Raw genomic sequence first — 13,002 nt, 5'->3', positions numbered from 1 at the left:
CTGCAGATAACGAGTGTCCTTTCGCATGCTTACATGCTATACATGACAGTATATTGATTGGCTTGAATACGAATCCAAGAGCTCGTCTTTTCTGGAACACGGCTGACAATTACTCGGACACCACTTTTACTCCAGCTGTGAACATCAGAGGCCACAAACAGCTGCTGGTTAACCATCATCAACTTTTATTTCTTGCTCAGTGAGATCTTTGAAGTTGATGTATGATCTAGTTTTCAGTGTTTTTTTAGCTGTAAGAGGTCACGTTTCATTTTACTGCATGTAACGTGTTCTTTACACACGACTCACCTCTACAGGCTTAACTTTAACTTTTTTTGGGGGATGTTTCAGTGATGATGACTTACATTACTAACAGCAGGCTTGTCTGCAGACAATGTTGACGAGCGCACAGAAATATGTACTGAAAAAAATGAATAACTTGTTTTTAACGGTAATCTTGATCGAAAATGAAATGAAACATGGTTTCAGGCTTGTGTACATTGTCTGTATGTCAGGTTAATCAGACACTATTTTCGCAGTACTCAGGAATGTGTCTGTGATCTTTAATGCTAACTTAATATTCTAATACCATGATTTATTTGGAAAATATTGTAAAATTAAAATTTTATTAATACCACCCCACGCTAGCCTTGATGACAAGCAAAGACTGGTTATTAATTTAGTAAAGGGCACCTGTTAGAAGTAATAATGAGAAATATACAATTATGAGTTTAGCCAGAAAGAAGCATTTAGATCTTTTGAAGATGTGCAGTATCTGCTACTGAAACAGTGAGATAACGGGCAGACGGCTGCTCTGATGTTTAGCCTTGTTCCCCTGCCTTTTTAGCATTGTTTCTTATGCAGTCATTTCTTAGTAAACCTCCTTATTCTAGGCACAAATCTGTCAGCTACCCAAACAGAAGCCTACCGAGCCGATAGATCCGAGGAGGATATATGATACATATACATATATATGATAAACGTGTTCATCTCTAAGTTACATGATCAGCGAAACCCAACACTGAAGCACAGTGACAAAAAACAAAGTACAAAAGGAAGCAAACGCAACGCACTGCCTTAAAAAAAAGGAAAAAGCCCTAATGGCCATTTCTGTACCAGTGCATCATTTTGATCTATTGCACTTACTTTCGTTTCCAATCTGGCTTTTTCCCTCCTTTTCCTGATTGTATTTTCCAAATGCCAGGAGCAGACAGATCACTAGCAGTGATATATTCAGTCATTTGGCAACAAAAAGGGCAAATGCTAAATAACTCATATGTAATGCACGACGGCGCTCAGCCGCACAGACCTGCGTCTCCCTCGGGTGAATCAAATCCGACTCTTTCATTCATTTATTTGTTTATTTATTTATTTATTTATTTTTGTTTGCCCTTATTTTCAGTACTTTTCAGTACGCAGCGATGTGTACTACATTTAAACAAACAACCACCATCACAAATCAAACAGCCTTTTGCAGCTCTGTGATTCAATGATACGTAATCTTATCCTGAGACCCTCTTGTCGCTTGTTATGAGCGTCAAGCTGAAGCTGGCAGTGCACGGCGTCGAGTTATGGATGATGTGGAGGCATGTAGGAAATGAAATTAGCATAAGAGCAGAGCGCAGCGAATAGCAGCACAGTCACACACACACATACGGTCGCTGTTCTTTACCTGTCCAGGTGATGCATTCTCACACATGCGCGTTTCATATTCAATGGCGAAGACTGGAGCGTTGTCATTTATGTCCATCACCGTGATGACAGCTATGCCTCTTCCCACCTGAGACGGGTCCTCTGAGAGAGAGAGGAGAGAGAGAGAGGAGAGAGAGAGAGAGAGATGAGGTTGTGCAGTACTATTTTCACTATTCCTAAAGTCTCGGAATACTCCACAAAAATGTCAAAAGTATTATAATTCAATAAAAAAGACATATAAAAACAAATTTGGCATGTTTTTCTTTGTCAGTTTACCATTTACTATTTTGAATGGAGGTCTTGCTTCTTAATGTAATGAAAACTGACAAAAGTAGGGGAGAACGGGGCTGATTGGCACGATACCGCAAAAAGTGCTATCTTGACAAAATTAATCTTAAATCTAGTTGGTAAATCTGGTATTTCTAATTTTGAGATGGCTATATTGTCTGTCAGACAATGTTGATGAGCGCACCAGCGCCCCCTACTGTGAGGCCCCATCTCTCTTTGTCCCCCCTGCATTTAGTCCAATATTTCTCTTGGTTTTCTACAGATGTTCTCAGTACAAAGCCACATCTGGCTGGTTCGGCCCAGCACCCCCCGCAACCCAGTGTGTATGTAACCTCTATACATTATTTTGCTTATTTAATAGAGTTTTTATTCTAACCAATCAGTGGGGTGCGCTCTTGCGTCACCAGCTAAGTAATATGAGGCTCCGCCCAAGGAAGAGAGAGCCTCCATTTTCCAACAACGTGCTAAGAAGAACGGCTGTTGAGTTAACTGGAAAGAAAAACAATGTTTAACTGTGAAATATTGGAGTAATTTGCAAACAATTGAGTTATAATAGAATTATAACTCAATTATTAAATTCAAATTATTGAGTCTATCACAGCTACAGTTTAATTCTGGTAGATAAGTTTAAGTGAACAATTGTGGAAACTTTGATTGCTTTTGTAAGTAAATAGAGAATGTAAAACCTTAATTAAGCTAAATTGCATATGCAGTTGTGCACGTAGGCTACTTGGAACTGTGCCAGTAGTTGGTTTTGCTGAATTCTCATAGCAAGACTTGAGTGTTGAAATTGGTTATTGTTTGCTTTGCCAAATGCAGATTGGCAAATTGACGATTTTGGATGGCAAGCCGAGCCCTGGACTTGAATGAGGAGACCTGGAACCTTGGGTTCTTCATCTTCAGTGCATTCAAGACATTTGGAACCCAGATAAGATATACAACACACTAGCTGGGTAGATGGACTTGGTTACACATACACACACACACACAGGAGAAAAAAAAAATATTTGACTCCTTTATTTTACATTTTATATTACTTTTATTTTATATTTTATATATTTTATATTACATTTCAATTGATTAAAGTGACTTCTATGGATCTGAATACTGCTCACCAAAGCTGGATGGTGTTTAGTTTAGTTTAGTTTTAAACCACAGAACTAGATTTTATTTCAATGGCAGAAAATCCACCTTAAAGCCAGTTCAGCAGCGTCACATGTGCAGCAGTGCTAAAGGGTAAACCTGATTAACCTGACACTCATTGCTGTACTGCTGATAACAAGTGATTTACTGTGATGTTTGTTTTGTACACATAGGTAAAAAGCAACAATGTTAAAACTGTTATGAAATGGTTGCTTAGTAACAACTGAGGAGCTTATACGTCAGCTCTAACCGTGTGACGGCGCACAGCTCGAAATTCTTCACAGTACCTAATTGTTTCTGACACACAGAAAGGAGGAAAGCTATTAGTGAGCCAAACTATTAACGTAAATTAGATCAGAAGTTTGGAGCTGAGAGAGTTTAGCTTCGACACTTTAGAGAGAGACGGAGCCACTTAGAGAGGAACATACTGAAACAAGCCTGTGTTTAACCCTTAGAAAAGAAGTGTTACTACTGTCGTTTTACAATGTTATTCAAATGTAATTACACAGAATGTCAGTCGGAGTAGTTACTTACAGTAGTTGAGTGAACAAGAAAAAGCGAGTGGAAATTGGTTCCTAATATAAGTAGTTATTAAAATGTATTGCACCTTCTTCTTTCTAGTTATCAGCTCTGGCCTTTGTTTCTGGCAGTGTCTGAGCTGAAGGCCGGGCTGGACTCTAACCTGTCTGGACTAACTGGGATTCACTCTCTGAAATGACAACACAGCACTTTAGTAAGTCGCTCTGGATAAAAACATCCATGTAAATGTACTAAGATTTAGTCTGTTGTGCAAATTTAATGTTTTAGGGTGTAATTTTACAGTGAGTTATATTCACATTTGCTTTACACTCTGTATTGACAGGTGAGCAAGATTTCTGTTTGTTGCCATGGAAATTAAATTTAAAAAGTGGCAAAAATGTAAATGTTTTAAATTTCTCAAATAAAAAAACCCTGTGATGGACTGGCAACCTGTCCAGGGTGTATCCTGCCTTCCGCCCAATGACAGCTGGGATAGGCTTCAGCACCCCACCGCGACCCAGAAGGATAAGCGGTTTAGATGATGCATGCATGCATGCAAATAAAACAAATAGTAACTTTTCAATAAATTCGTGTTAACATTTTTTTTCTACATTTAAATAAAAAAGTATCCACTAATAGTTTAAACATCTGCATTTCCAACACAGTTTCAGTAAACTATGACTAAGAAATAATAAATTATGAATAACATCATGATTTTATTGTTGACGGTGGTACCTGCAAACTCTAAAGGTTAATGCTTCTGTTTATAATGTGTGAGTCGCCGAGCGGCAGAGCTAAATAATGAACAGAGCATCTGAAACACAAAATCAAAAGCGGGTCAGAGGGATGTGTTACAGCAAATATATGTATCACAAAAAAACAACAACAGTTTTTGCCATTTGCTGGTGTTAGATTGGTGGGGCGCTGCCCCACTAACTGATCCGCTGAGGCCGTGCCTGAGCGTGTGTGTACTGGCCCATCACAACATAGACGGATAAATAATTGGAAAACAATGCATTTAAAAATTCTCTAATTTGTGAAAAGCTTTACATGTGTGTTGTAAGTGGCCCAGTATGCTGCAGTTCTTCCTCTTACCTGATGGTGGCAGCAGCTGTGAGATTACAGTGAGATTACCTGCACTGAGGTAATGAAGTTAGCTAAAATTTAAGAGCCGTTATTCTCTGACTGACCTGCAGCTTCATTTACTGACCAAATTCAGTCCAGACTGAGCCATAAAGCTCAGACTTACACTGAGAGCCGCAGATCTAGATGAAAATTTGAACATTTTCATAGAGAGCCGCAGAAAATGAGTCTCATATTTCAGAAGACTCTAATAAATTTAATACCAACAGACATGAAACAGCAGAACATCATGGCAAATATTCAGGAGAGAAACTAAAGCAGCGTCAGAGTCTCACAGCACCGACTTCTTATCAGAGCAGATTCAGTAAATATTAACCCTTTAAAGTGGAACAATAATGGCTATTAATGCTGTTTAATCTGCTAAAGTAATTAAAGTGATTTCTGAATGAGGTGTGTCACAAATTATATTTTTGAACAAGTAAACACTTCAATAGTGTCACGCATCCGTCAAGCTCTCAGAGGAACCCAGACTCCATCTCCCAGAATCCTCTGGGAGATCACATGACCGCCGAGCTTCCCTCACACTCTGAGTCTAACTCGGACTCCACTGCCCAGTTCTCTGGGGAATCATATGACTCCTGACCTTTTCTCGCGCTCCTATCAGCGCTCTAGATCTCCAGAATATTGACGTGTCACCTGTGTTATTGGTCATATGACTTTCATAGTTTAGTTTAAAAGCCTGGGCTTTAGGTAGAGATAGTTGCGATGTATTGTTTCCACTTGTGAACTACTGAGCGTTGTATCGACTGTCTGTATCCAGTTTTTGACCATTGCTTTTGTTCTTTCGACTCTCCTTTTTGCTCTGCCCTTCGGATTGTTTGCTGGACTCTTCTGCTTCATGTTTTTGACCTTTTTTGCCTGTTTTTCGACGACGTCTTTTGCCTGCCCATTTTTGGATTGTTCGCATCGTGTTATGTTTGTCGTTGTGTATCTGCTGTGTATTTTGGATTGACCCACACGTGTTTTTTGATTAAGAACCTGGACTTTGATTCCGGAAGTGAAGCCTCTTTTGTATTTTCAAACTGCGAGCGTCTGACTCTTGTTGGCACATTACAAATAGGAATACATTAATACATTAGTCATATTTTATTGCTAATCTTAAACAACTTAATTTTTTGTTATAAGTGTTTTACTGATCCAAACTGCTCTGATCAATCCAACAATAACAGAAGCCTTGTGCGTCTTTTACACAGTGATAGGAAACACAGCAGCTCACAGAAAGCTCAGGTTCTATGTGCTGATATTTTGAAAACTTAATATTTTGAATCATTTGTGAATAATATTTCAGACCTCGGGTATTTTGACATGATACGATTTGGCCCTCTTTGAAAAAGTCTGGACACCCCCTGCTTAAGTGATCCATTTCCTAATTCCAATATACATAAAACAGTGTTCTGTGTGTGTAAACAATCAGAAAGTCTATGAAAATATGCCCGTAACTAAGTCTGTGTGGTTTCCATGATGGTTTAGAAAGTTAAATCTCCGCAATGTTTTGCAATTGAAAAAAGTAAAAACAATAATAAAGCGAGTTTGTTTCAACTGAAGGTCAGTTTCTGTGTCTCACTAGAACACACGCTTTACAATGAGCACTAAAGCTCAGAGTGGACGCCACTCCTGTCCTTGAATCCGCTGTACTGTCTGTGTGGTGCTCTATATGGTCTGCACCTGTCGGCTGTCGAGGGGGATCACATTTGCATATTCGGACATCCAACGCACCCACCCCCCTGCCTTCGTCAGCAGCCTGGCTCTACATTTTACTACTGCCAACGGGTCACAGCCAATCCCGAGAGACTAAATTAGCATAACGGTCCATGACAGCCTGGGTATTATCCCATCCACACTTACCTCACGGCTCTGTTTCCTAAACACAGAACATCAAAATGTTCTATTCAGCAGCACTGCTGTTCAAACCTGTGTGTGGGGGGGGGTGTTGTTGGGTAAACAGGCACTTTTACTCACCCTCTTTTATTTTCATTGCAACTTTGTCTGTGAATTTTCACAGCTTACTGACAGACACTGCTCAATATTCGCAATGAAGGCGTCTCGTACCATGAAAGGAGCTTTTAATCATAAGTGTTTTTAAACTGCAGAGCTGAGTGTGTCAGCCGCAGAGTTCACACCTGTATTTTAGATCGTCCTCATGGGGCATTTAAAATAGCACCGCTTAACACAAGTAAATAACCAATTAGCAGGTAGAACCTTCACATGACAGGGTAGCATTGCAGCGAATGACAATATAATCATATATATGTAATATTTAACAACATGCAAGTAAATAACTGAAGCATATATTTTTCTGTATTTAGGTTGGAAAACAGTTCAAACAACATTATAGTGAATCAGGATGCAGGACGGATTGTTTACCTGCATTTCAGGATTGTTTAAACGCAACTGAGAAAAATAATAATGAAAATATATAAACATATTTTTTCATATTATGGCACAGAGTTCATAACCCAACTCGGCCGCAGAGAGAGCGATCTGCACTCTGAGCGATCTAAAAAATTCCCTTTGAAAAAAACTAAAAAGCAGAACTTGAAGATCAGTAGAGGCAAAAATTGTGGAACCTCGAGATAAAGTTGTATGTGAGCTGTGGAAGCTACAGTTAGCCTAGCATTCCAGCACTAGCAACCTGAGGGCACGTCCAGTCAAAGATTATGATATAACAGCAGAGAATGAGGATTGACCACATCTCAAAAAAATGCATCCAATTCAGTTCCTTTTCAAACTGATGCTCCCCCTGATAAATCACAGTTGCAGGTGTGAAGCACTGAAACAGTGGAAAGTGAAATGGGTGAAAATGCCTCAATTTAACAATCCAATCAAAGACAAAGCACAGATTTACATATTCCTTTTCTATTTCCGGTAGTTGCAGTGCTGTTGGTGTTGTTTTCTCCCCATGATTGCAGGTATTGGGGACTGGATTCGTGAAAGGGAGTGTAAATTTGAGGGGGAACTGAATCAGATGCAGCTCACTTGTGGTATTGGTTTGCTCTCTTATGGACATGATGCACAAAATAGATATTTGAATGGTTTGAACCTGTGTGTTCATCATTTTTGGCCAATTTTGACAGCCCAAGTCATGAGACAGATGAGCAGCAGGTACCACATGAGCTGTAGTGAGTGAGACCACAGCAGTGCGGTCATCACATCAGCTGTGTGGACTTGATATCAGGTGTAAAAGCCTGGAGTTCCAGCTGTACACTTTATACTGGAAATAGTTTTACTTCTGTGTTAAGTTATAAGTTATGGTCTACACTGCCTTGTTTTGAGGTATGGGCTTACATTGAATGTTTACACAAAGCTGAACTTTAAATTTCATTTTGAATTGTGCTGATTGACCAAATGCTGCTAAAAATTCTGTGTGTGAAAACAACAATATTGCATAACTCAGAATATTCATTTCACAGTTTGAGCATGATGTTATTTAGATGGCTTGGTTAAGTCTAAAGGCATCCAGACTAATGTATTAGTGACAGCTTCGATGTTTATGTAAAAGGAAAAAGACAGTATCGGTATCAGCAGATACTTAAGTTTGCGTTATCAGTATTAGCAGATCCTGAAGTTTGTGTTATCGGTATCTGAAGAAACTTAAGGTTACGTTATCGGTATCAGCAGATACTGGAGTTTATGTTATCAGCAGATATTTAAGTTTGCGGTATCAGCAGATACTGGAGTTTGTGTTATCAGCAGATACTGGAGTTTGTGTTATCAGCAGATATTTAAGGTTGCGGTATCAGCAGATATTTAAGGTTGCGGTATCGTTATCGGTAGATATTTAAGTTTGCAGTATCGGTATCAGCAGATATTTAAGGTTGCGGTATCAGCAGATATTTAAGGTTGCGATATCGTTATCGGAAGATTTTTAAGGTTGCGTTATCGGTATCAGCAGATACTGAAGTTTGTGTTATCAGCAGATATTTAAGGTTGCGGTATCGGCAGATATTTAAGGTTGCGGTATCAGTATAGCCCCCCCCTAATGAAAGGGGGTCTCTAACTTTTGCACACTGCTGTAGATTTACAGGCATTGAAAACTTCCCCATTCATAGCATGATATTACCACATAGAATGTCATATGTAAATGATAAACTTCATATCATAAAGATATTTTGAGTTTTATTTTGCACAGACTTCTACAGTAAATGTAGACTCGAAGGAAGTGCAGTGTCCTCAGGCGGTCTGGGAAACTAAGAAACTAAACAGAGCTCTCGGTTAGAGAGAAACAGAATGAAAATAAGATCTGTAGGAGAATTGAAATGTGTCTGCTGAGAAGAGCCAAAAGCTGATGTGACAGGGCTGGAGATCGAGCATTCTTAGGGTTGTGTGCTTTATGTGACCCTGACTGTGTTGTTCACAACAGCCGCAGAGGAAGACGGATTAAAAAGTCTTTGGAGAGTAATTCAAACACACACGCTCAGTACTCAGCAGAGATTCAGCTTGACTGGACTGTATACTTCACGCCTTCAGCCAGTATTCACTGGTAAAGAGAAGCATTCATAAACTGCTTTGTTCGTCACTTGGACAGGCTCTTAGTTCTGTTATCAATTTTTAATTTTTTTCACTAACTGAAGTTTTTCAAATGATTTCTCACTCTGCTAAAGGCGTTTAGAAACTGTACTAAGCCTTGTTTCTTCTTGTTGACATAGAATATTTATATCCAGTATTTTTATATACAGAATGTCAATATTATATGTACTTAGTATATTATATATTAGTGAATTAGTATATTTTCTATAGCATATTGTATATAATAAGTTTGAACATACTTAGTTCAAATTAGTTTAAACTTGTAAAAATGATGCTTTTTTGTATTTTTAATGCTTTTAAAAAATGTGATTTTTTTTCAAGTGAACTTGAAAGACTGAGATTTATCATAAGTTGAGTTTTAGTGTGTGGGCGGGGCCTTATTTTAGCCACGCCCCTGCAATTTAGAGCAAGAAGTGGGGCTGCATCCCTGTCCCTCATGGCCACATGGTGAGCAGTTAGATCCCATTGTTTTGAAGTAAATGTGTCCCAAAGTCTGAAAATCAGTGTGGAACATTAAGAATCGTCATATTTTCTGCAGTTCAGCACTTTTTATTGTTTTAATGTAAAATATGATGATTTTCTGTGTGAACAGCTGTTCAAAGCTGTGTTTGCTGGTCTGTACTGGAGTTTTTGAGCCCAAAATGAGCTAGAATTGTCACCGAAACAGTCACTACTGACACATTTGGTAAAGTTTGGTAGAGTTATGATTGATTTGGAATGATCAATGATTAGTTTTAATAAAATAATCATAATTAACTTTTAGAGTCACTCAGAGCAAATTTGTTTTAGTCTAAAGTCCAAAATCTGTTAAAAAACCTAAATTCAGCTCTGACTTTAAACCACTTCTTGTTAATATATTATTAACCATTCTTTATCAGTGGCTTGGGTTAATATTTTTCATGGCATATTTAATAATGACACAATACAAATTTTTCTTACATTCCTACTCATTGGGTTGAGAATTTATGTTAAAATTGCCCAAATTGGGTTTTTAGGACAAGTCTGTTAAGCTTTGTCACCGAAGCAGACTTTTTAGGGTTTTGGGAGTAACTCAACTTTGTTAAAATAAGGTAAAGTTTATTTAATTCCTGAACAGAACGTTCTATTAATGCAAAGGACACTCACCGATCTGTTACACCTGGTTTGTCTCACTAAGCCTTTCAATAACTGAAGGACTGGATCACGTTGTGCAAACGTTGTGCAAAAAAGTGCAAATGGTCAGATCCCAGGACTCTACACTTAAAAATAAAGCTGCCAAAATAAGTGTTCTTTGGAGCAATTCCATAAAAGAACTTTCTTTGGTTCCCTAAAACACTTTTAGTGTGTTATTATTTAACCCCTTAAATGTCCAAGGTCCACCAGCAGGCTGAGATTTTAGGGGGTTAAGCTCCTCGAACAGTGATGTGAACAAGCAATAGTGGCAAAACTCCGGGGAACACTGCTACTGTAATCAACAAAGCTGTGAAAATCTGTGCACAATGCAGCAAAATATGACATGCTGTTTTTGATGGACACCTTCTTTCTATTTTTGACATGTTGTATTGTACTGATACTTCCTCAACAATAATACCAGCCAGCTTTTGTCAAAAACCTGGTTAAAATCAACACCACCACAGAATTTGACCAGGATATTCATACATACATCATCTAAACCGCTTATCCTTCTGGGTCACGGTGGGGTGCTGGAGCCTATCCCAGCTGTCATTGGGTGGAAGGCAGGATACACCCTGGACAGGTCGCCAGTCCATCGCAGGGCAGACAGACAGACATACACAGTCACACTCACACCTAGGGGCAATTCAGCATGTCCAATCAGCCTGACTGTGGGAGGAAACCGGAGTACTCGGAGGAAACCCATGCAGACACGGGGAGAACAGGCAAACTCCACACAGAAATGACCCTGGTCGCCCGGCCGGGAATCGAACCTAGGCCATTCTTGCTGTGAGGCGACAGCGCTACCCACTGCGCCACCATGCCGCCCTACCAGGATACTCACACTCTATAAATAAATGCCACAGCAGCACTGAGAAATCACGTTCAAACTGAAAGACTCTCTACTCACGGCTCTCCATGGCAAAGATGGTGATGTTATGGACCGAGTTGACCTCTCTGTCCAGCGGCTTGGCTGTGCTGATGACCCCAGTCGTAGCATCCACATTAAAGTAGCGCTCCAGATCCGTGTTCCGGTCTATGGAGTACCTGCAAGCAGAGAGAGAGCAGAGACCGTCTGTAGCAGCAGAGCTCAGCTCTGCTCCTCGAAGGCTCAACAGGCCTGGACGACATGTCAAATAATAAGCACAGTATTTTCTAGTTGGATTCGATTCAAACAACAAGAAAAGCAGCTCTGATGTTCTTTCTATTCTATCTTAGTCTATATGCTGTTTTAATATTCGCTGTTTTAATGACAATCTTTAGTAAAACTCACATGTTAATATGATACTGAGTAGCCCAACATCTTTTGACGTTATAATAAACCAGGAGTGTCCGATCTTATCCACAAAGGGCCGGTTAGGCTGCAGATTTTCATTCCAACAAAGCAGGAGATCACCTGATTACCTGATCAGCAGCTTGGAGACTGAAACTGATAAAACAAGTGGAATCAGGTGAACTTCAGCTCGTTTTGAGTGAAATTCTGCAGCCACACCAGCCCTTTGTGGATAAGACTGGAGATCAAGACAATAAACATTACTACAAACATGAATTCATTAGCTTCTTCTGCAGATTTGCAGTGATTTGCATGCTAATAGCACTCCCTGCTGGAGAAATGTCAGACTGTACGTGATTTCCAAAACCATGTCTGTGCACTTTCCACATTAATAACAAGGCATTTTCCATCTTTATAGTGGCGTTTTCTTAATTCAGCACTTAATCTGTGCACATAACACTGCGCACCGGCCACAGATGAGGATCAGAGGAACTTTCTCTCCAGGTGAGAGTTAACTTAGCTGCTCTACGCTAACTTCTAGACATCTATTTTTTTTCACTTCAGTGAGTCACTTTGAGGCTGAAGATCCAAAACACGTCAGCATTAATTTATGATTCTATTCATGTGAAGTAAATTAAGGGGAATCTGTGCAGTAAAATTCTGCAAAATTCTGTACAATGATTCTGTTTACAGAACAATATACACATCCAAGGTGCAAAATACAGGGGGTCCTGGGGGTCTGAGATCCTCTAATTAACCTCTTGGATCCCATAAATGTCTCAAAATCAAAATTCTGGGGGTCCCTGAAAATGAACTTGTTATGCTGTTATGCTGTCTTTTTTGGGAAAAACAGACACTGGAATCCAGATTCAGTGAAGCTCTTTATCTGCAGTTTATCTGCTTTGCCCACAGTCAGCTTCTGTCTTTATAGTTCTTAAGTAACTAGAGCTGCAGCACTGCTCTGCCTCAGGGTGGCGCTGTAGCAGACTGGTTCACCCAGTCGGTCCTTCATAGCCTAGAAACTGTAACTCTGCCCGGATTCCTCTGAAAAACTTTCCAATGAGCTGCAGCAGATCTGTAAATCTGAAAACTCGCCCAGTTTCCCAAGAGTTTGGAGTGAAGAGTGACTGTTCCTCATTCCTCACACTGAAGACAGAAGAGGAGACGAGGAAGATCTCAGTTACTGTGAGGAAGAGCGCAGAACCACACTAGAACAGAGACTCTACAGAAGAGGAGACGAGGAAGATCTCAGTTACTGTGAGGAAGAG

At 39.6% G+C, this 13,002-nt stretch overlaps 1 protein-coding gene across 1 annotated transcript in view; it reads right to left on the bottom strand.

Moving 5' to 3' along the window:
- The window catches only part of LOC118799056 (cadherin-7-like), a 231,750-nt gene that overhangs the window by 52,748 nt on the left and 166,000 nt on the right, over nucleotides 1-13,002 (bottom strand). Inside the window, exons 7-8 of the mRNA XM_036558750.1 lie at nucleotides 11,372-11,508; nucleotides 1,670-1,791 (exon numbers count right to left, since the gene is read on the bottom strand). Coding sequence (XP_036414643.1) covers nucleotides 1,670-1,791; nucleotides 11,372-11,508 — 259 coding nt within the window. The remainder of the gene's footprint in view (nucleotides 1-1,669; nucleotides 1,792-11,371; nucleotides 11,509-13,002) is intronic.

This window comes from Colossoma macropomum, unplaced genomic scaffold (genome assembly GCF_904425465.1).
Source record: "Colossoma macropomum unplaced genomic scaffold, Colossoma_macropomum, whole genome shotgun sequence".
NCBI classification, from domain to species: domain Eukaryota; kingdom Metazoa; phylum Chordata; class Actinopteri; order Characiformes; family Serrasalmidae; genus Colossoma; species Colossoma macropomum.
The sequence above is the reverse complement of the archived record's forward strand: the minus strand, read 5'-3'. Positions and strand labels throughout refer to the sequence as shown.